General features: G+C 43.3%; 1 protein-coding gene across 1 annotated transcript in view; it reads left to right on the top strand.

The window, feature by feature from the left end:
- Window positions 1–21518, top strand: part of LOC131293207 (histone acetyltransferase KAT7) — a 62739-nt gene that overhangs the window by 13266 nt on the left and 27955 nt on the right. The window contains exon 5 of the mRNA XM_058321290.1: window positions 7564–7657. Within this exon, the coding sequence (XP_058177273.1) occupies window positions 7564–7657 (94 nt within the window). The remainder of the gene's footprint in view (window positions 1–7563; window positions 7658–21518) is intronic.

Below are 21518 nucleotides of genomic sequence, written 5' to 3'. Positions count from 1 at the left end.
TTCATTATTTCTATGCCGAACGGAACAAAATTCAAGTGGGTTATTTATGATAATATTTGAACATGTAAATAAATCTAAAACAGTGGGGTGTTTTTTTTAAATATTGCTTTTTTGAAGCAATTGGCTTAAAGTTTCAGATTTGATGGAATTGTTTTGATGTTGATAAAAAATTTGGCATTTTTTGAGATGGCTCTTTTGTGTTGTTAAGAGATATGAGGTGTGTTTCCCTATCTCAAACAATTTCAAATTCTTCACAATTTTCCAAATTGTTGTGGCAACAGCTATGCAAACGATTTGGTAAACGAAATTAGTGAGGCTTAGCTATCAAAATTCTGCTCATTTAACTCTTTTTGTTTCTTTTATCACACCTGAGTTGTTTTTGTTTGAAAATGTGCAAGCTTGCCGTTTTTTTCTCGCAACTATACTTTTCCTGACCCCGCACGTCGTTTTCACACCTACCGCGTGGGAAGATGAGTCTGCACGTTTTTTGGCGATAATTTATGGTGCCATTTCAAGAGTGCAGGCAAAAGGTGCGATGTTCCGTTGGGCCAGCACGTAAATTATCTGCCATAAGTCTCCCGAAGCTGACGCTGACCTAGCCGGGGTTGAGTAGCTCCGTTCAAGACCGCAGCAAAAAGGATTGACCGGACCCGTTGCAGTTGCGCTTCCTTTTACGGGCATTGCACGAGCATTGCGTTTGCGTTTGGTGACCTGATCTTGGGCATTATCGTCCCTTGGAAACAGGTTAAGGTAAAAACAAATATGTATTTATATATGCGGTAGATTTATGGCACTCAATTTGTCGTTTAGCTGGGCTCCTGTCAGCTACCTACACACAGCCAACAATTGGTCGCGCGAGGTTAATGGATAATTTCACGGGGTTTTGGGGCTGTGTGTCGTCTAAAAGTCGCCCAGTCGTTGCGCCTTTTTACGCCTCGGTAGAGCCAGTGGACGGTGTCCGAGCCCGGCCTGCAGATCGCTGTCACCAAACGGGGAAAGAAAAATGCGATTCAGCGACGCTCCGCTGCTGCAAAAGCGCAACCTACCCAACAATAAAAAGGGCATATAAATTTTCAGCTCATAATTAACCTGACAACTCGCCCGGGTGCTGCTAAGACGAAGAAGTATTGCTGCCTTTTTCGGGTGCACCCACTCCCGTCACACACACACATACACTCGCAGAAGTGGCCCCTTCCTGGACCAGATGTCAAGAGGCCCCGAGTCTGCATCCGTTGTTTGCTCAACATCTCGGAACGGACGGTTTGTGCAGCGTGTAATCAGCTTTTGAGATTGTTTGCTTAAATCATATTTCTTTCATGCAATCCTGTACGCTTTTCAACGGGGTTGAACGTTGAATTGAATACAAATTATCGTCAGTCTGGGTGAAGGGAATATTTATGAGATTTCTTTTCCTTCACTTTTTCATTCTTTGTAACGAGAAAGATTTTGTTTTCTCTACGCCGAGCAAGGTTTTGCGGGCCTTGGGGCGCAACATATAAATCGTTACATATGAAATGATTTCTTTATCAGAAGTAAACCACACTGGTGTGTGTATAGTACGCAAAGTGATGAATAATAAAAAGATCCTTTTTAAATAAAATGGAAATATTTTTTTTTCAATTTGATTAATGCTATTGTTGCTACTAGTGGTGACCATTTAAGTTACATGATTCAACACATCGATTGGGAGAAGATATAAAAAAAATTATCATCTAAAGACGTTTACCTTCACAAGCTTCATTCAAACGTACAAAATGAGGGAGGGTTGGTTTTATATTCTGTAGAGAACAAAATTAAAGTTGAAAAACATTTGGTTCGATGGGAGAACAACATTGAAATAATACGTTTTCATGTTATTTTTCATAAATGTTTCACATAATTCGATAAATACGTGATATTTTAAATATGACTAATAGTGAATTAAAATTATTTAAATGAAACAAGAGATAGTTCCAAATGCTCCCTGTCAAAAATGCATCTCGCAACAGTTATTTTTCAAATCACTAACATAATTTCTATAGCTATGAACTAACTAAATTTTATTTTTAACACTATCGCGCGATGATATTTATCAAAAACTAAAATTCAATGCATAAATCCTCAATTGTATGCGAAATTTTAGAAATATTGTGTCATTCGATACCTTAGCTGACAGTTTCTTTTATTAGTCTTACTTTAAACTCCATAAGATCAACACCCTATAATAACACTTTTGTGAGGGTTTTGGACAAACTAAATACTAATCTCTCAAACTGCATGGTTGAATTACGTTCCTCTCGCTTACCTTCTCTAGAGGTTTCTTCTATTTGTCCGAGCAAGCCATTCAACCATATCCACACGTTAGCGAAAAAGTTCATTCGCTCCGTCGAGGCAGAGTGCTTGGAAGTTTCGGTAGCTCATAAGTTTTTACGCTTACAGATCTTTGGTCCGGTACGTTTCGGGTTCTGATATGCACCTTGGGCGTTCAAACTTGCCATTCCACCACAGTTTTTTTCCCCCGTTGATCCCAATGTGAGGCCTTCTCTGGCCCCAGGTCCACACGGTTTCATTCATAAAAAGATGACGAACGAGAAAAAAAAGGCAAGCGAAATCCCTTCACTCCGCCAATTAAAACCATTCAAGAACGACCCCATCCCCCGTATACCCCCCCACCCCCGTCCCGGTAGGTTGTTTCCAGCTAAGCGCGGTTTGGTTAATGATCCCAGCGATAGAGCAACATTATTTGCTGATGTGTTCATGATGTGCACCTTCTTAGCGAGCGGCCGTTAGGTCGTGAAAATCGTGTTAGAGATAGGCAATGTCTATTCTGCGTTTTCCCAACGCCGTTGCCACCGGCCGTGGCTTCTTGGAGCCCTCTCCTGCCCCATTCTACCGATGGGCGATCGTTGGCCGGTTTTCAAAATCGCACAATGAATGTACATAAATTAGCACATATTTTGTCTGGATAATAGGTAAAACCCTTTCCCGCCTGCCTGGCCGTGTTTCTTAGCACTTGTTCCTACCTTCATGCATCTCTCTTGGTCGTTTCTCTTGTTGGGAACGAAAACAACGGAGGCATCCGCTCGGACGCCAGTGTGACTGTTGTGACGCCCTCCCTTGGAGCGGCGAGGGGAGGGTGGTAGAAATTTGCGCCGAAGGTTAGCCAGACGCTCGGCCATCTAGTGTAGTACCTTGTGTCCGTGTCAAAGCTGTGGCCATGCCCGGTAATGAATGGCCAACCTCGAGGAAGGTGCAGCAGCAGGTATCACCGGAGATATCACCGGAAATTACCCGACTTAATGTTCCGTAGCACTAGAGACGGATTCTGAAGCGTAAAATTTAAGCAAAAGAGTCAAAACCGGACCGAACTTTCCTGATGCTTTCCATTAGCGAGCGATTTTATTTTCCTTGCATTTGGGGTGAGAGGAAACAGAGTGGGGTTGCAGAGGGTGCGATCTGTATTGGTTTTCGTGAGACGATCGTTATAATTATAAGCATAATGAAAACAACATTGAAAAAAAAACACCAACAAAGCCGTTGAGTTACTCAATCAGACAGGAAAGGAAACGCCGAGATTAAAATGATTTTTATTACAGAATTAGTTCAATTGATAATTGAATGTCCAAAGGATTGGCTTTGTTTTGATGAAATCCAACTTGTTAATGTGTTCCATTTTAATGGCATTGGTTATTATATTAATTATGGTTTCGTAAGTAGAATTGTTTTAAATGAAAACGGCAACAACTGGTAGGCACATCTTTGACTACCCAACTCTTAATTTATACTTTGCGAGCATCTAATGTTTCGATATTAATTAAATATTTTTTTCTAAAACGCTTTAATGTTTGATCAAATATAATGGAAACATAAATTAACGTTTGGCTGTTGGTAGAAGATAATTTAATTTCAAAGATATCATTATTTTACACGTTTAATTACATTTTGCTGTTCTTTAATTTGGAATTTTGTAACATTCTTTGTTCAGAATAGTTGTTTCCAAATTGCAGTGGTATATAGCAAATATTATTATTTTGAAATGCTACGATTCGTGGAGCATAACGATAAGGAGTTGCATAAGACTTTTATGTTTTAGTTTTATACGACCTCTCTAAGTTTTTACTTTAAAATTACGAATTGAAGCAGTCTTTCTCTCGCTTATAAGAGCTGGTAATGGTTCTCGGTGCTTTATGCACTTAATTTTAATTCCGATTCTCTCGCCTCCGTTGGTATTCACTTGTTTTCTCAGCTTAACATTCATCTGCCATTTGTGTGCGCCCATTTGCCACCGGTCTTTTCGTAGTGGCTAGTTTTCTTCGTTCGATTGTATTTTCATTCTTGTAGCTCACAACTATAGCTCTTGGTCCAGCCGGGTTAGTTTGTGCTTTCGGTTCGTTATGTTGTAAAAAGGTGTTTTCATTCACTTTTTCTTACCCATTGCACACGGTTTATAACTTTATGTTAGTTTTTCTGCACCGTTCCGAAACCTTCAAACCCGTTGGCTTTACGGTGTGGTAAAAAATGGTAAAATATTTCTTTTTCCTAACACCACCAACACTTTACTCCTGTGTGGACCACTGGCACCGCTACGCCGGGGGAAAACGGGACGGTTTTGACCCTATCCGCCGATGATTATCATTATCACCAAACACCGGCCAACACTATCATCATCGCGTTTCATCGAAGGATGTCGGTGCCGGATTGCCGGCAGCCGTCGGTGGATAGGTACGCCATGTGCCATTAGGCGGTGGGGGTCGGTCCGCTTGGCGGTTGCGGTTCGGTATTGACATCACGATTTTCCTTTATTCGTTTTTTTTTCTCCGCGTCCCGATGCGTCCTGACCCGATGACGATGTACCCATGCACCGTCCCATGAGTGCACCAGTCGGAGGCAGAGATGGTGAAATTTATGTTAAGACAAACTTAAAAAAGGAACTCGAACCTTCAAGGGCAGGCTGGATACACCTCACCTTACCGATACGCACCCTCTGAGGCAGAGCGGAATAAATGGCGCAAGTGGTGTGGAGAAATTTGAACACACTCACCGTTGGGTCAAGTTTTATAAGATGCAATTAACAAAATATATTGAATCAGATTTATTAGCGACAATAAAAGGCAAGCAGTGGAAAGCAACAGCGGGCGTCGTCGTCGTCAGCACGAAAATGGAGGTGTTATTATTTTAACATTTTTTTTTTCGGGTTGTATCTCAAATACAGTTTTTGTGGCCTGTGCTTCCCTTCTTTCGCTTTCCCTATTATTTTTTTTTTGTTACAAACCACAATCAGCCCCACCAGCTTACGCTAAAGTCAAGGAGTTAATGTCCCTCCCGAAGGGTGTACCGATGGGGCCAGAAGTAGATGGTTATCGTGATCTGAGTGTGTTTGCTCCGTCTTTTGAGGGAGGTTTTGGACTCCTTGCGCTCTAGGGTCACGGCTGATGAGCTGCTCAGCGCAGAAGATGGCTTAGATAAGATAGGAAGCTTTCTGGTGTGTGTGTGTGTGTGTGTTTTTCCAACCATTTGAGGTTTTTTTGAGTATGTCAAGTTGTTGTTAGTACTGCGCGGCTTATGGGTCGGTGTCAGTTCGATGCTCTGGACGGTTGAATTAAAAACTTAACCAAAGAAAAAAACATGAACTGTTTTGCAGTTCGTTCTTGTGCGCTTCATGAGGTTGAAATACGAAACTTGTGCACAAAAAAAAAAAAAAACAAAAACAACGTGCACCATCCCAAAAGAAAAAATTACTGAAAAAACGAGTCATCCACAATGGGGCTGCCTCCAGCGGTGATGTCCGGTCTTGAACGCACCCCTTCTTGTGTGGGCCCCCGAATGTGCCATAATTTGATGCAAATTGAAGGGTGCTGATGTCGCAGCGAGCTACCGTCGTACAGCACAGGGAGAGTGCAGAAAAATGGCAAAAATTTTGATGAAAAAAAATGACATTAACCACAACGAAATCGGAAGGCGCAACGTAGCGCCGTGCCCGTAAATCTCTTGCCCCGGGCCTTCGGGCTCCAAAAAAAGCCGGCAAAAGAGACTTCCCATTTCGGTAGTGTCGAGCTTAGTTGGCTAATTACAACAGCGAATTTATTTGTTTACACTCTTGTTTGTAAGATCGCTATCGGAGTTGATGACGATCGGCCCATGGGGGGGCCGCTGCTTGGCAAGGGGAAAGGGTTGCAAGTACACTGCGTTACTGTTATGCTCTGTGCGTCATTGCGTATTAATTGGCTTTTCATAATACGAGCATAAATTTTGAGACACTTTTTTATCTGCCATTTGCATCCCTCGGGAAGAAGGAGGGTTCGTTACCCGCATGACACACGGCGACGGGCATATGCGAGACCGAAGGAAAAGCTTTAATTGCTTGTAGTGTTGTAGTTTTTGACATGTTGGTTGTTTTTTGGTGGTTGGTTCTATGTAAAAGATCTGAAGTTAGCATGAACACATGTTTTCATCTCATTAGTGCAGTTTATGAACGTGTATGCGTCGTTATCATCTGATTCGATGGATGGATAAGCAAATGAAAGGGCTTTATCAAAATATTTTCCTCACGCTGTGATAAATAGTAATAATATTACATTTTCGTCGACTTAATTCGTGATAAAATTACGGTTTTCCTTCTCCAAAATCGGTGGTTGCTTAATTGGAAATGTTTTCTTCTGTCCTTGTTTAATGGTGCTCCGTCATTTTAATTGTTTCTTTTATCCTTTCTATCGTGAGTCGTATTAATTTTGAAATGAACCTCTTCCTCACGCCTTATTTTAGTTTGTGGAAAGAGCTGCAAACTGGAAGCCAATTTAAATGCTACGATAAGAGCCCTTCAGTCTGAGATGCAGCAAAATGGGACGCTCTTGCATTTTGGTTGGTGTTCACTTAAGGACCTTCTTTTTTAATTTATGGTGTACAAAATGGTGTTCTTGTTGGTGTGGGTATGTGTGTTGCGGTAGCGACATGGTGGTTTGCCTGTTATCGACAAGCATGGGGTATGTCCTGCCGTTTAGTCTGACATGAGACTCCTTTTCGCTTAACACCACACGAGTGCCACTTGGACGTGAAGTCATCGTTAGTTGAGTGGTGAGTTATCATGCACCATGCCACACGAATAAACGAAACATTACGTTATTAAGTACAGACCTCTTTTGTAGGGCTTTCTGACATAAAAAATACACCTCGTGAAAACATTTAAACGACATTGTATTCAAGAGAAATTTCCACGCGATAGAAGATTTAAAAAATCACTTGATGTCCGATGTTCTATGGACTTTTTTATATCAATATTTTAATGTTTATTGCAAATTTGGTTGTTATTTATTTCGCCTTTTCATGATTAATAGAATGTATGTGATTCGTGACAACATGGGATAAATTTTAATATTTCCTCATTCGAATAGATTTTTTATGTTTTTACAACTAAAACAAATCCATAAACAGTTTAATTTTAGATCGATTTTTACATTATCCTTTATCATCGTGCTTAGTTCGTTTTGAATCAATTAGTTTCTAATGCTAATTCATTTGAATCAACCATTTTTGAGTTCATCCAACGCTAACGGTTTCTGGTTGTTTTTTATCATATATATTTGACAGGAGAAGAATTCGTTTCTCAACTACAACGTATCCTGCATCCTTACCTTGCCACCGTACCAAAGGAAAGGTTACGGTCGATTGCTCATCGACTTCAGTAAGTACACTTTGAATGATCCTCTTTACATCGGTATTATAGTTTTGAAATCGAGTTGTGAAAATACGTTGGAGACAACGACCATTCAAGCGATGGGTTTGGCCGAAGGGGTCAGTCAGTATGCTGTGGTGAAGTATATGTTAAAATCGAAACATTTACATACTTTTCCCATTTGCCATTTTGTGCTCCGGGAGACCGCTGTTTCGAGTTCGGCAACACGCTGACGCTGATCGCCCGGATTAGTCCCTTTTCCGACGCAGAACCATACCGTGCGTCCTTGGTCGTTGACCAACCGACCGACCGCTAGCTTCTGACCCATCATATGTTTGATCCTGTGGGGTCGATAACATCGTCCCGGAGCTTGTGGAAGGTGGGGAGAAAAGGAAGCTTTATGATCTGCACAAAAATTGGGGTCCTTCGATGTTGGGGTCCCTTATTCGGCAGCAGTTTGTTAAACAACGTTTACGGTAGTGAAACAGGGGTGACAAACTGTTGGCCACCTGAAAAACGGCGAACATACTTGCTTGATTTCGTTCATATCGTTGCGCACAGGATACGCTTATCCTTGCTTCAGAAAAGAAAGTACTCGCGGAAGGGTTGTTGTTTCGCATTAGAATAATGACGACGTTATGGATTTAATTTATTCCACCATGCCCCGAGGATTGCGTATTATGTGCTATTCTTTTTAAAACCCGTACTCGTGATTGCAATCATCCCTTGGCATTATCGTCCCTATCGACGGCGCACCCCTCCCCCCTAAGGCCTCGGGAGTTGGGGTTTCGTAGTTCGTAGCTGATCAAAAGCCAGCACGATTGAAGTTTGTTGTGATGGTTTTTCCTTTTATCCTTCTGGGTCCCGGTTTGGCAGAGCTCCGTTTTGGGAGCCTCCAGTTTTATGCCCCGTCTTATTAGCATTCAACAACCCCTGCCGAACACGGAAATCGCACTTTCCTTTCCCCCTCGGGCGAGTTGAATGACCTCGAGAAATATTCGCAAACGTTAGCGAAGGGAAAGCGCGGGGCATGCGAGCTGGGAGGAGAGGGGGCAACATTTATATGTTCACATGTAGTAATATTGCTTATCAAAGGTAAACTATCACGCAAATGGAAATGTGTGGCAAAGAAAACAGGGGTTGATTTTCCTTGGGGTTGCAATATTTGTGTTTGATGATGTTTTTTTTTGCGTCCTGGACAGAAAGAGAGACCTCCACACTCAGTTAAACGCCCCACGCCAAGCCCGAAAGCAGGAGGGTATTGACACAGTTGGCATTTAATTAGGTCGAGTGACTCATCGAACAAGGTTTTAGTGGTTGGATTGTAGTTAATGGAAAAATCGTAAAAATTACTATTAGAAATAAGAAGTATATTGTTCAAACAAAATGATCTAGTAAAACTATAAACTAGCAAGAAACTATACTTTGAACTTTGAGCTTCCTTAAAGCTTTCCTGACTTTCAACCTTGAAGAAAATGGATGATAAATTTGGAAGCACCCATTTACATTTCCATTTTCCATATAAATATTTAATTTTGCGAAACTGTACGATGACGTCACTATCCACATCCGTTTCATCTTCGTGCCATCGCTCGCCATTTAATTGTCCGACCTTAGGCCTGCATTTAAATGGACGTTATTGCGCCCAGCATGGTTTTTTCCTTCACCAGCATCAGAAAAAGAAGGGAACCAATTGTACCGACCCTCCACCGGGCTCGGACATGGAAATCGGACAAAAGCCCACGCTTATGCTGGGCCCCAAATCGGCGGCTACGGATAGATTTCTAACCCGGCAATCACGGCCTGCCTTCCGGGGATTCCGCAGTTCGATGGCCATCATCATGGCTTAATGGAAGCAAATATTAAACTGCCGCTGTGTGTTTACCCTTCTGCTTGCCCTGCAAGCCACGGCAAAAGCGCGGTAATGTTTGCCATACAACAAGAATGCGGCCAGCGCGTCAGGTCGGAGATGGGGTTTGGCTGCGAAGAAGAAAACACAACCGATCTATTGGTGGTGGAAGAAAATTTGCAAATTGCTAGTGCTTTCGTTGTAGAGTATAAGAAGAACATGCTCTTCTTGATGCTGACGAGAGAAGCGCAAGAAGAATCCATTGCTGCGCTTTTGTTCATCACTTGAACTGCGGGAGAAAGACGTTCAAAGAAGCTTCTATTTTCCTTGTTGCGGAAATCGTTCGCTTCTCCGTCATCGGTGATTCGTTTTTTTTGTGTATACTTGGAGTTCCAATACGGATATGACGGGCGTTACACGATCGTTCCCCGTTCGACCGTACGATCGAAAGCGTTTGGATGTGCGGTTTCGGGGGTTTTAAAGATTTCCCGTTCGACACGCGACGCGAAGCCTGCACCGAAAGGAGGAGGGTGGGGTGGCGATGGATGGTGGGATTCGCGAAACGCAAGATACGATTTTAAATCCATCACGAAACCAAACCGCCCTGCGCGATCGCCAAGGTCCATTGACCCCCCTGCAGGGTGGTGGGTAGCTTTATGCCGTTTGCTCATTTTCTTCCCAGCGCCGGGTAGGGTGGGGGCAACGGGAGGGGCTGGGAACACAGGACGCGGTTAAGGCATGTGGAACCACTGCAAATGAGAAGAAAAACGCAATCAATTGACTCAACCAATCGAAGGTGCCTCCCTCCCCACCCCCCGGGGGAGGGGGTGGACTTTTTTCTGGAGGCCGCGCGTCGATGCCAAAATCGGCAGCGGGCAACAGCGGGGCGGCTAGACGTGGCCAGTGGCAGGAGGAGCGGTGGCTGGGTTCTTATGCTAGTTACGACTCCGTGCACCTGATTGCGTGCCGTATCCGCTCGGACCAATGATAATGGCTTAGCTGCTGCGGTCTCGAGATACCGACAACCGCTTCCCGTGGTTCCGTCGAGAACTCTTTAGCGTCATCAGCAGCAGCAGCAGCAGCCACGGGCGCGCGCGTTGCGTTGTGTGCGGGGATTGGAAATGTGAAATGTTTTCTCCCGCAGCCTATCCAATAACTTCAGGTGGAGGTGGTGGGGGTGGTGTGCGTGCGGTGGAAAATGAAAATGCCAGAAGAACAATACCGGACTACACGCAATTCTTTTGCGGCTGCGAGACGCGAGTAATGATTCCCCGGGCGCGGGAGACATGGGACGGCATGGACGCCGGAGTAATTGTAAATTCATTCAGTCGAGACTGTAGCTAAATAGGTGTATCTGCTGGTGTATCGACCGGTGTCGAGATTCAGACGCCTTACGCGGGCTGCTACAGTTGTAAGTAGGTCCGGTTCGTGTGCGCCCCCAGACGCACAGACAAATCAGGCGATGAGAGCGTACGGTTTGCGGTTGTCCGGTCGGTGGTCCTCCTGCGCCCGGTTAGTACCTTTGCGTGAACGAGGTACTTATGTCGGCGAACGCTCGCTGAAGGGCAGAGAAAAAGTAATTTAAAGCACCCCGAAGGTAACGTTACAACGCTCGAGACTCTATATTTGAAAATACGTTAAACTTTAAGATTAAGAAAGTTGGTAACAACTGTAAGCGTAGTTTCTGGATCTGGTTCTATCTTCTTTGAGTTAAGGTGCAACTATTGCAGATCTTTTAAAAATCAGCTTGAAGTTTTGTTAATCTAAGGATTTAACATTTTTAAAGGATTCTGAAAAAATGTCAATTTTCCTCAATTTTTAAATTTTTCTTTGATTGGTCTACAACTGATTTCATCAAATAGTACACTTTTGTTTTACAGGGTTCACCAATTGTTTTCCGCGATGATTCTGATGGTTTCGTTTACCGCTCGGGCATTACTTGTTGGTAGTTTTCGCACGCTTTTGCTGACATTGATTTAGTTAGATCTTTTCAAAAAACCTCAGGTGAAAGAAAGAAAAAAATATTTCACATAATTTGACGTAAATTTTCCCCAACCTTAACTACCATCGCCCTATATGCTATTTAGTGCACTGATTGAGCTCTAAACCTATATTTGTTTTGGCATTTAAACCTATATTTGTTCATTATCTTTTAATTATATTCTTGTAGCATTTCTACTTTGATTCTGTTGTAAAGTTACACGTTTACTATTGCTGTCAAAACTTTGTTCTGGAGTACTTGTATTTTTTGTATTATGGGACTAAGTTCAAGTATTTCATAGTCGAGGCCTCGAGCACATTATTGTTTTGATTTGTGATTTATATGAAACGATTTTGTTTGAGTGGAATAAATTAATTAGTGATGATACATCCACATACAACTTTTGTAAAGTCTCAAGTCCCACAAATGTAGCAAACAAAATAATGATGACCAATACCAATCACCTTAAATGGCGTTGCTTTGTATTTTATTTCGATACGATATTCAAAGCTATCAAATCAATCTAAACAATCTAAACAGATCTAAATATATATAAGTTACCCAAAACTGTCATGAACACATTTTCAATAAAAAGGTAAAGTTTGTAATTCATATTGCATTACTAGCGAATTATTCTATAACTCTTTTGGATGGAAAGGTAGAAGTAGTTTGGCATTCAATTCACGTTATATTATTTTAGTTTAAAAAAAAATGTTTACATCTTTAAAATATTGCCTTTGTTTTATACTTTGTTAGTTAGATTTTGTTTTTTATAACAATTAATTTATCATTGTCAAACATTGTTGTTGTAGTTTTCGTTGCGTATTGTTTTGGATCTCATCGATCGATACCCTTTTCGCTCATCCTTCCCGATTCACGCATTTGCTTTTATGGCCGCCGTCAAACGGCTCATTGACCCAATGCTAATTGATTGTCTATTTGTCATCTTACTTTTATTGCGATTTCGCCAAGTCCATCGAGGGGGTGTCTTAATTACATCCCATCGGAACGCTACTCATCCATTTGTCTGTCTGCTTGTCTGTCCGACTGCCTGGCTGGCTGGCGGGTTGGCTGTCGGCCGACTTGACCGTCTGGTGTGCATGCAAACTCGCTCACTCGTGGGCAGGCGGCCGCCTTTCCGCACCTCGGGGAGATATGATTCCGGCGACGTGATTGTGCTCCGACCCAGCCCGAAAATGTGCCCAAGAGTTTCGACCCCTCCCGGTTCGATAACCGCAAAACGATCGTATGTAAACAGAACCATAAACCGACCATTAGCACGAGCTCGCCGCGGTGTGGTGTGGATGAAATGGGGTGGTGGGTGGTGGGTGCAAAACAAACAAACCCCAACCCGAGTGAGCGAAGAAAAGAGCGCGACCGTGTGTGTGCGCGGGCGCGACCAAATCGCCTCCTTCGCGTCGTCCAACGTCGTCACTAAGGCTGCCGGCGAATGTGGCAGAAGAGAAGAACATCTCCGTGTCTTCGATCGGATTATGGATGCACCAACATGACAATGGGGTGGTGGGTGGACGGGGGTAGGCAACCGTGGAATGTTGAAATCATACATTCATACCATTTCCAAGAACACCGCTGAAAGAATGCCAAGCACTTGGTGGAGGATGCAGGTCGCCATTTTTGTATGACACTGTTTGAAGAGAGAGAGAGAGAGAAAGGGATAGAGGGGTGGCGGTGATGACATGCGGAGTGGGAGTTGCTTATCGATGTCATTCACCTGGCAGCCGGGCGCCTTAAATGTGTGCAGGACCGAATGGGTCCGCCGACCGCTCGGGGACGCGTCGTTCGCGTTTGAAGTATTCGCCACCGGGATCAAGTTCCGGTAGATGTGTCCGAGAGCGCGTGGAGCGAAAAATGGCGGAGACTCAGCGTCAGAGATGGGATGGACAAGAGTTGCGCGGTGCAAATTGAATTAAATCCTGCCCTACCCTAAGCGAAGATGGTGCTTTGCTCGCGAGGGATCGATACCCTTCGCCAAATGGTATTGGATTTGGCGCGTCCCCCCTTCCAGAAGAAATGGGAAAGGGCATGGAAGGTGTGTGGTGAGTAGGTCATGTACACCGTTAATGCACTGCTCTGGGTGGTAATTGAGTTTGTTTGGGGTTAATTTATTTGATTTCCGCCGTTAGTGTCACTCTCCCGTGGGAACTGGCGGGATCGGTTGGCGTTAGATTAGCCGATTGGCCGGGGTAAACTCGCGGACTACATTTTTGTGTTACAAAACAATAGAATATCGAATTGTACTCCTCAAGCTATCACTCTGGAGTCTTGCTAATGCAAATTTGGCTGCCAAATATTTGAGGTATTGGAAAGATCATCGAGCGGGAAGAATGTTCTTTCTAATGTTCATGACATCATTCATCATTGGCATCTTGGAGACTTTTGCATTTGATATTTTCTGATGTTTTATAAACTAACCATGTTCTTGTCGATTTTCCCAATAATCCACATCAATTTTTAAATCAATTGAAGTCAATCAAACATTTCTTCAACAACGTTTGCAGTGCTTTAACTTATTCTGTAAACTCCATGCGAAAGAAGCGAAAATATATCATAGATAATGAAATTTCAAAAGGATATTTCCTTCCCGGTTCTTAAAGATAACAAGAACCTATAAAAATCAAACGATTTTACCCAACTAAAATTAACGCAATATTCTTTAATAGCTCTGTGCTCAGTGCTCCGCAATCGAATAAAATGATCACATCATTGCAAAAAGAAACCCTGACGAGGAATGAAGGCTTTGCAAATCATTAAATTGAAGGTAGAAAAAATGCACATACAAGCGCGCAAGAAGTGCATCCCGGGACGCAAATCAACATTCCATTCGGCTCGTTTTCAGCGTATCAGTACGTAATTACGTGGAAAATTGTATCATCCCGGAGTGCCCGAGTGGAATGCCTGGGCTCGGCCGGGACTGGAACGGCGAGTAATTTGGCCCTAATATAGGTCAGGCGGCTTTGCGCTGCACTTGCGCGGGCTCGGGGAACCGTAAAAACGCCACTGCATTAATTTTATCTCATTCTTGACACAGGCCCGGTTCTAATGATTGCTTCGATCGTCTTCACGGCAATCTTCCACCGAGGCCCGCCTCCCTACCCCGGCTTCGGTCCCGTGGCCAGAGTGTAGCGATAATAATGTCAAATTATGCACTTCTGCATTCATCCCCAATCAGCTCGAACATCCCATCGCCGAGGAGTTTGCAACAGTGCCGCCGGGCGGAATTCGAAATGAGGGTTGACGAAGCCGGTCCCGAGAAGTCACGCGTGCACATTAGCGTTGTCTGCTGCGGGTGAACCAAAGGCTCGTAAGGAATGGACAATCAACGGACGGGGAGGGAAGGAAAATGTCGCAAGCCCGGTTGCTGCAAAAAATATGTGTAAATGAAAAATAGTTATTAAATACAAAAAAAGCGGGGGAAAGAAAACCGACCATTTGCCAATCGATTGCCAGGGAGAAGGGAGAGGCTTCGGAAAGGGTCTTACGCTTTCCATTGGGGAGTAAAATGACCCTAGCCATCCGTTACCATTGGCGCTCGGAGCGAGTGATAAATTACTTTCGCTGACATAATTCTACCCTGGAAAAATGTGTCACTCAAACTGGTGCCTTCGGCGCAAGGGCGAACGATGGACGTTTATAAAAAAATAACGCCAAACGCTATATGAGCTGCTGAAGAGGGTGGGAGAGAGTCGGGGGTAGGGAGTGCCACACACAACACACCCTTGAATGTCGAGCCAAAGAGCGGGCACGGAAATGACGTTGTGCAAACGGAAATAATTACACTCACATTATCATCATCACCAGCATCATCAGCTCCATCGCCATCATCATATTCATCATCATCATCGCCATACATCATTATCTTGGAGCTACCCTTACGTGACGTTCTCCCTGCCTTGGAACGATGCGCAAAATTGCATACATGTGTCACCAAAGTGTCATTCTCCCGGTGCATCTGGTTTTGTGCATCAGTGGGTCCTTCATTCACCTCGGGTTAAATGGAAGCGACGTGGAAATTGTTTCCCGGCGGACAGTTCAGTACTGAACAGCAAAAACACGAGCAACACTTCGTTCAAGGATGTTTTCCGAACGCTTTCTTTACGTCCGTAGTACACCGGTCTGTACTGATGAGTGTAAGATTCGTAGTACGTGATTCCTTCCATTTTTAAGAGGGAGCTTCCGGAGTAGTGCGACATCTGGGGGAGTATGTCTCGGTGTTGGTGAGGGTTTAAGGATTGGAATGTTAAGGTAGGTTCGGCATCAGCGATTCTAATCAGGTTCAATGCATTATCAGCGTAGTCCCGTTATGTGCAAATACGATTGTCCTAAATTCATTAAATATTTTCGACTTCAAGATAGAATCAAGCTTTTATTTGACTTCTTAAAAAGATAAGAAAATTGATAAATTCGATAAATTCGTGCTGATAATAAGGTACTCTTTTTGCACCCACTGACGATGCAGTACAAGTAAGCTGTGTAAACGTAATTTCGTCTGATAAAAATCTCCTTCGATGTCATGTCAAAGATACATTTTTATATGAGTATTTTTTCCCATACATCATTCCTACCAACGTTGCACAATGTTATTAGTTGATTGCATTTGAATGGGCAACCTTTACTCAGTGCTCTCATTGGTGCCGTTTTCCACGATAAACATCTTCTGTTGAGTGCTCTCCATGCCAATCACAATCGCCCAGAGGTACCTGAGGTGTATTGAAGGCGGGGCATACTGGGGGTCATACTTTTGTGTTTTGTTTTCAGCTACGTTTGAGCCACTTACTCTCTGTGGATTGCTTGCTGTTTAATTTCTGTTCTGCACTCTGAATAGCCCATTTTGCACGCATAAAGAATCCGTGTGAAAGGAGTTGCAACGTCGGGTGACGGATTAGTTCCACCGTCGAAGACTTCCGCTTCGGGGATAAGCCACACCACACCGCTATAAGCTAAGTGTTTGCCTGGGTAACGCCAAACAATGAGATAAAAACATCCTTCACATCTTTGACGCTTGCAGTGACCGCTGTCAGGTGCGATAATTTATCATCGGCAGCATAGTACCCCTCGGGCGGTTCTTTCGTTTCGTACTTTTGCTACTTCGTTTCCTTGGGCCATACGTGAGAACGACGATGATGAATACTCGCTTAGCGTGGCGCTAGCCCGGTGCGCTAATCGAAAGAACGGCACATTTAAGACATTGTAGTACATTCTTCGTGGTTAACAGTTGCCAGCGCCGATAAGGATGTTGCCGCGTCGATGTGCGAAACACGATGCCGGTCGGGAAGAAAAATGGGTTGTGCAGGTCAAAGCCGGCGTTCGTTACTAATTGCAAGCTTCCGCGAGCTTCCCGCGGCCGGCGCGGGGTTTTTCGCTGCGCTCGCGTTGCATTCGCTCCGATGAGTTTCGGTGATCGGCACAGCTGATGATTGATGATATGGGACATACACATACACACATCCGTTAAGAATGGGCTACGTCAAACAAGGTATGAAGAGTTGCGAAAACTCAATTCACGCCAAGCAGCAGCAGCAGCAGCTCGTTGTCCTGGCACTTTTGTGGTCGCCTGTTATTGCACATTGTGTAGTGCACATTGCACAAGTTGCAGTTGTGTCGGGCCGCCTCGCGACTTTTTTGTTAACACCCTGAGGTGCCCAAGGAGGAAATGCATTTTTCGCTTACATTTCCAACAGCAACAGCACGAAACGGGGCGGGAAACAATCTTAAAGGCGAACGGCAATAAAGGCATTGTTAATGAAGCTTGATTGCATGTGCATAAATTCTCAACTACCGTGAAACAAGCGAGCATCGGTACACCGTGGGTTCGAAATCCGCTAATGACGTCGTTAGTTTAATCTGTTTATTTAAACTGATTACTAGCTCTTGTTCTTTCGCGGCAGCGTGCGGGGTTTTCGCAGGTTTTGGCGTTAAATATATGGGATCGTTATCCCTCGGCTCGTGGGTTGGTGTCTTGGCCGATACCAAGTGTCGCGTTGGCGTACAGTTTTGCATCGCACATGTTTTCCTTAATGTTCGATTTTATCTGTCGCCTGTTGTTGTGTTCCAGTGTGTTAACTTCCAGCAATCGACACTATCGAAGATGTAGCTTGTACGTTTTAAAAATTGAAAGCCTATCAATCTTGGTTTTGAGGTTATAGTATGGTGTTGAAACTGGTTTGTACAAAACAAAAGTAGATCATGTTCCTGTTTTCACTAACAGTTTATTGGATATTTTCTTATCTTGAAATACCTTTCTTCTATTTTAACAGTTTTTTTTGTTTGTGCCTTGTTATCAAATATCTCTATATGGTCTTAGGGTGGGAAACCGATGATCAATATAAAAGCGAAAAGAGGATATTTTTTGCAGAAAAAATTCACGTCCCAAAATTCACATCTTTCAAGATCTAAAGTAGCCTTTATATTTCGATACGAATTCACATAATTATATGTTTAAACAGCCCCTGGGAGATACGGAATTGTTTTTGTTTTCCGTCAAATCACAATGCATGGTGAATTCATTTGTACTGTTTTTCCTGTTGGACGTAGGACGGTAGGAAACTCAAAAGTAACGATACAGTTTGATTATTGATGAGTGATAATTGTACACTTTTGGTTCGTCCTTTGCTCGGAAAAGTCAAGTTACCTTCTTATCGCTTCCAGTCGTCCATCTTTATGACGTTTAATTAGCATCCTTTTTCACATTAACATCCGTGGGCACATTATTGGTGAAATAAATAAAAGGTAAACTTCGCTTTGACCGTGATTACTGTCGCTTGCAGCAACTTATCGGTTTCTGGCCGGCCGTTCCGAATACATTCGCAATCGTTCGCGAACCGCCGATGGCGGAACCTGGCGAAAAATGACGACTGCAATCCAACGGTCGGTGCGGTCTAACCGCCAGAGGTGAGTGAACTTTCAAATGGTTCGCACTCCTTTGCGGCGTTCACATTCCACATTCCTGGCGGGGCCGGTAATGCAAAACCGATGGCGCATCGACGGTGGCCAATTGATTTGTTGCGGTTTTCTTCGGCTTACGGTTTCTGCGCTGCACCCGTTTCTTCCTTCCCCGAGCTCTAGATATGGGTCGGTGAAACCTATCGGGTGGAGGTGATGGCGAACTCTCTCGCTTCCAGCGCACCATCTCTCGCTAGCGGTTGCTGTAACGGGTCGGCCGGCATTTTTTTTTTCTTTTCGCAAATGTTTGTGTACACACGGAAACGAAGGTGAGAAAATATGCTGTTAATTGATTAAAGAGTAGATATTTTTAGCAGCCCGCGGCCGAACCCAGGGCAGCAATTGCGAAAAGGAAATCGTGCCGAAACAAGCCGAAATCATCCTCCCAAATTCGGCTGCTGGAACCATCTGTAACGATTCCGTTTTCCCGTGGTGTGTTGCCGTTACACGTACAACAAAAAAAAACCAACCAAAACCAAACTCATTCAGATGAACTAAAAATAGCTTTTTGGATTGAAGATCTGATTTTTGTTTGCTTCAACTTGCCATTTTTCTATCGTTTTATGTTGCGAAATTCACCTGTTGTTGCGTCGGCCACCTTGACTCCGTTATGATTTATGTCGATCAGCGAAACGTTTGATGCTGGGCGTCGTAGAAGAAGCAAAGTGGGACGATGGAAATTTGCGGTTTAAAATTGGTGCCTTCTTCAGTTACTTTTCTTTGCGAGAGTTACGGTTATAAAAACATAAAATATACTAGTCATCGGTTCAAGGAAACTCAAAACAGTCACGTATCACTTCGGAAAAGTGATTTCAATCATCATTCGTTTAAGTGTAGTTCGCTAGTGGGGTTGTGTGGGGTTTTTGCAAAAATACTTAAAGAACATCTACTTTAACCAGTGAATGCTGACCTGAAGGTTTGTAGTGTTTTGGCATAATATTCTTAATAATGATCTCTGTTCTTCTATCATTTTTTTTGAACTGGCTGGATTTGTTGTAATGAACAAATGAATCGATCAACTATACTATTTTTTTAGTAAATTAGTCTTCCAGAAAATGTGAAATGTGCCCATACACAGTACCAAACCCTTTGTTATTATTCTTTAAATATTAGAGACGTAAAATTGGGACCAACAAGCAAAAACATTAGTTCTTCTGAATTGACGATATGTAAAAGCTGCTCGACCTATAACGAGATAATAAAGCAGAATGAAAATGAGACATATAAAAGGATGTAAGGGAGACTATCAGCACAAATTAGGTTAGATAGCGGTCTGCATCTCGACTGCATTGATTTACGATGTCGCGTCTATTTAACTGAGCAATCGGGGCATGTGTTCTTCGTGGGCGCCAATATCAGATGCATTCGATTGCGAAAGCCGTGGGATAAGGACAAACGGCCGTTGGTTGTAGGAAAAATAAACAAATTTCTTATAATTGCTGCAGTTGCAGTTGGGATACTTTTTACACGAGGGTGAGTGATGAAAGCAGTCGGGTTTTTATCTATCATTGCTTTGGTATGGGTCGCAAGGGCGCACCCCTTTGGAATAGGGTTAATTATTCCGATAAGGTATCTCGAGAAGAAATGTTGGCGTGTGTCGAACAGGTGGATTTAAATTATTTCTAAAATATCAGAAATGCTTTATAAATTGTACATTCAATTATAATATGTTTTCATTTGGTTGTACAATGTTTTTTTATTTTCTTTTCAAATCTTAAATGTTTTGGATATTTGTTTAACATCATGGTAGATCGTTTGACAATTTTTCTAAACTCCAAAAATGATTGTGATGTGAATGTGTTTTTTGTTGGTCGCTTTCATAAATCGAGACGATAATATCGATCGACAGAAAACGTCGTTACGCCATGGCCACGCCATCGATGGTGGTCGAGATGTCGCATAGTTTGGGGAAAATGTGTGTGTGAGTGTGTGTGTATATTTTTTTTGTTATAAATTTTGTGCGATTTCCACTTCTCACTTATTAACTGACTCACTCAGCCATTCATTTCGGTGATGAGTAAACGAGAGTGTTTTTGTTTTCCGTTTTTAGTAGTTTTTGTTCATCTACGTCGTGCCGCTTACTATATTCCTTGGGGGAGGATGAGGGGTCCGGTTGATGCTAGGACTCCCATTCTCCATCGCATAAAGGCGGTAGTAGTTGTGGTAGCGTAGAGAAAGTAGCAGAAGAAATAGTAGAACCCAGCAGCACTAGTCTTGGTGAATAGTAAGCGTATTAAAGTGTTGGTGATAGTTTTCGAGTTCGGGCTTGGTACGCTCGGGCCCTTTCGATGTGTGCGAGAACTTTTCGAGGGCGATGTCCTGACTGTGACCTGAGTTGACCTCGGATTTGCGACCCGAGGCCACGGAAGCACGAAAGACCTGCGAGAGAACATTTCCAGCGGGAACGAAAGGACGGACAGTCCGGACATGTTGCGGAACGGGACCGACTGTCTTGTGGCTGTGTGCGAACTGGCAGGAGCAACTTTATGCACTCGTACACACACCACGAGCACCCGGTGGGGTTTCAGCAAGGCCTGGCCCGATGCGTTTTGGCGTTGTTTGCAATGCAGCGAAGAGTGTGCATTTTCCGAAAGGCTTCGTCATCGGGCTTTGCTCGGAGAGAACGGGAAAGAAAGCGAAAGAGATAACCCATGCCGGTGCGTCGTCCCTGGACAGCGTTCCTAGGGTCCTGCAACCCGGATACTGCTCACACCCTCGAGTTCCGTTGGCGTCGTGCAATAGTAATTTTTTGACGGTTTGAAATGATTAAAGGAGGATTTAATTACATTTTTACGGAAGATGTTTGTGAATTTCATGTACTGTACATAGAGTTGTGTAATGCAGATTCAAATTCATGAATCTGAATCTTTATTTACGTTTCGGAGATTCATGATTTTTTTTATGACAGATTCCCCAAATTAATCCCAAAGATACATTAACTGATGAAGAGTGCCTAAAGTGTGTAGAAGGACCACCTTTTTTTCTTTTTTTTCGCATGATCCATGCCAATGAAAGAATCGTGGATGTTTGGAGATTTGAATACCAAAAGATACATGAATCCATCTGTATGACTCTTCGGT

The sequence above is a fragment of the Anopheles ziemanni genome, chromosome 2, assembly GCF_943734765.1.
Source record: "Anopheles ziemanni chromosome 2, idAnoZiCoDA_A2_x.2, whole genome shotgun sequence".
NCBI lineage: Eukaryota > Metazoa > Arthropoda > Insecta > Diptera > Culicidae > Anopheles > Anopheles ziemanni.
Note: the sequence above shows the minus strand (reverse complement) of the source record. Positions and strands in the feature narration are given on the sequence as shown.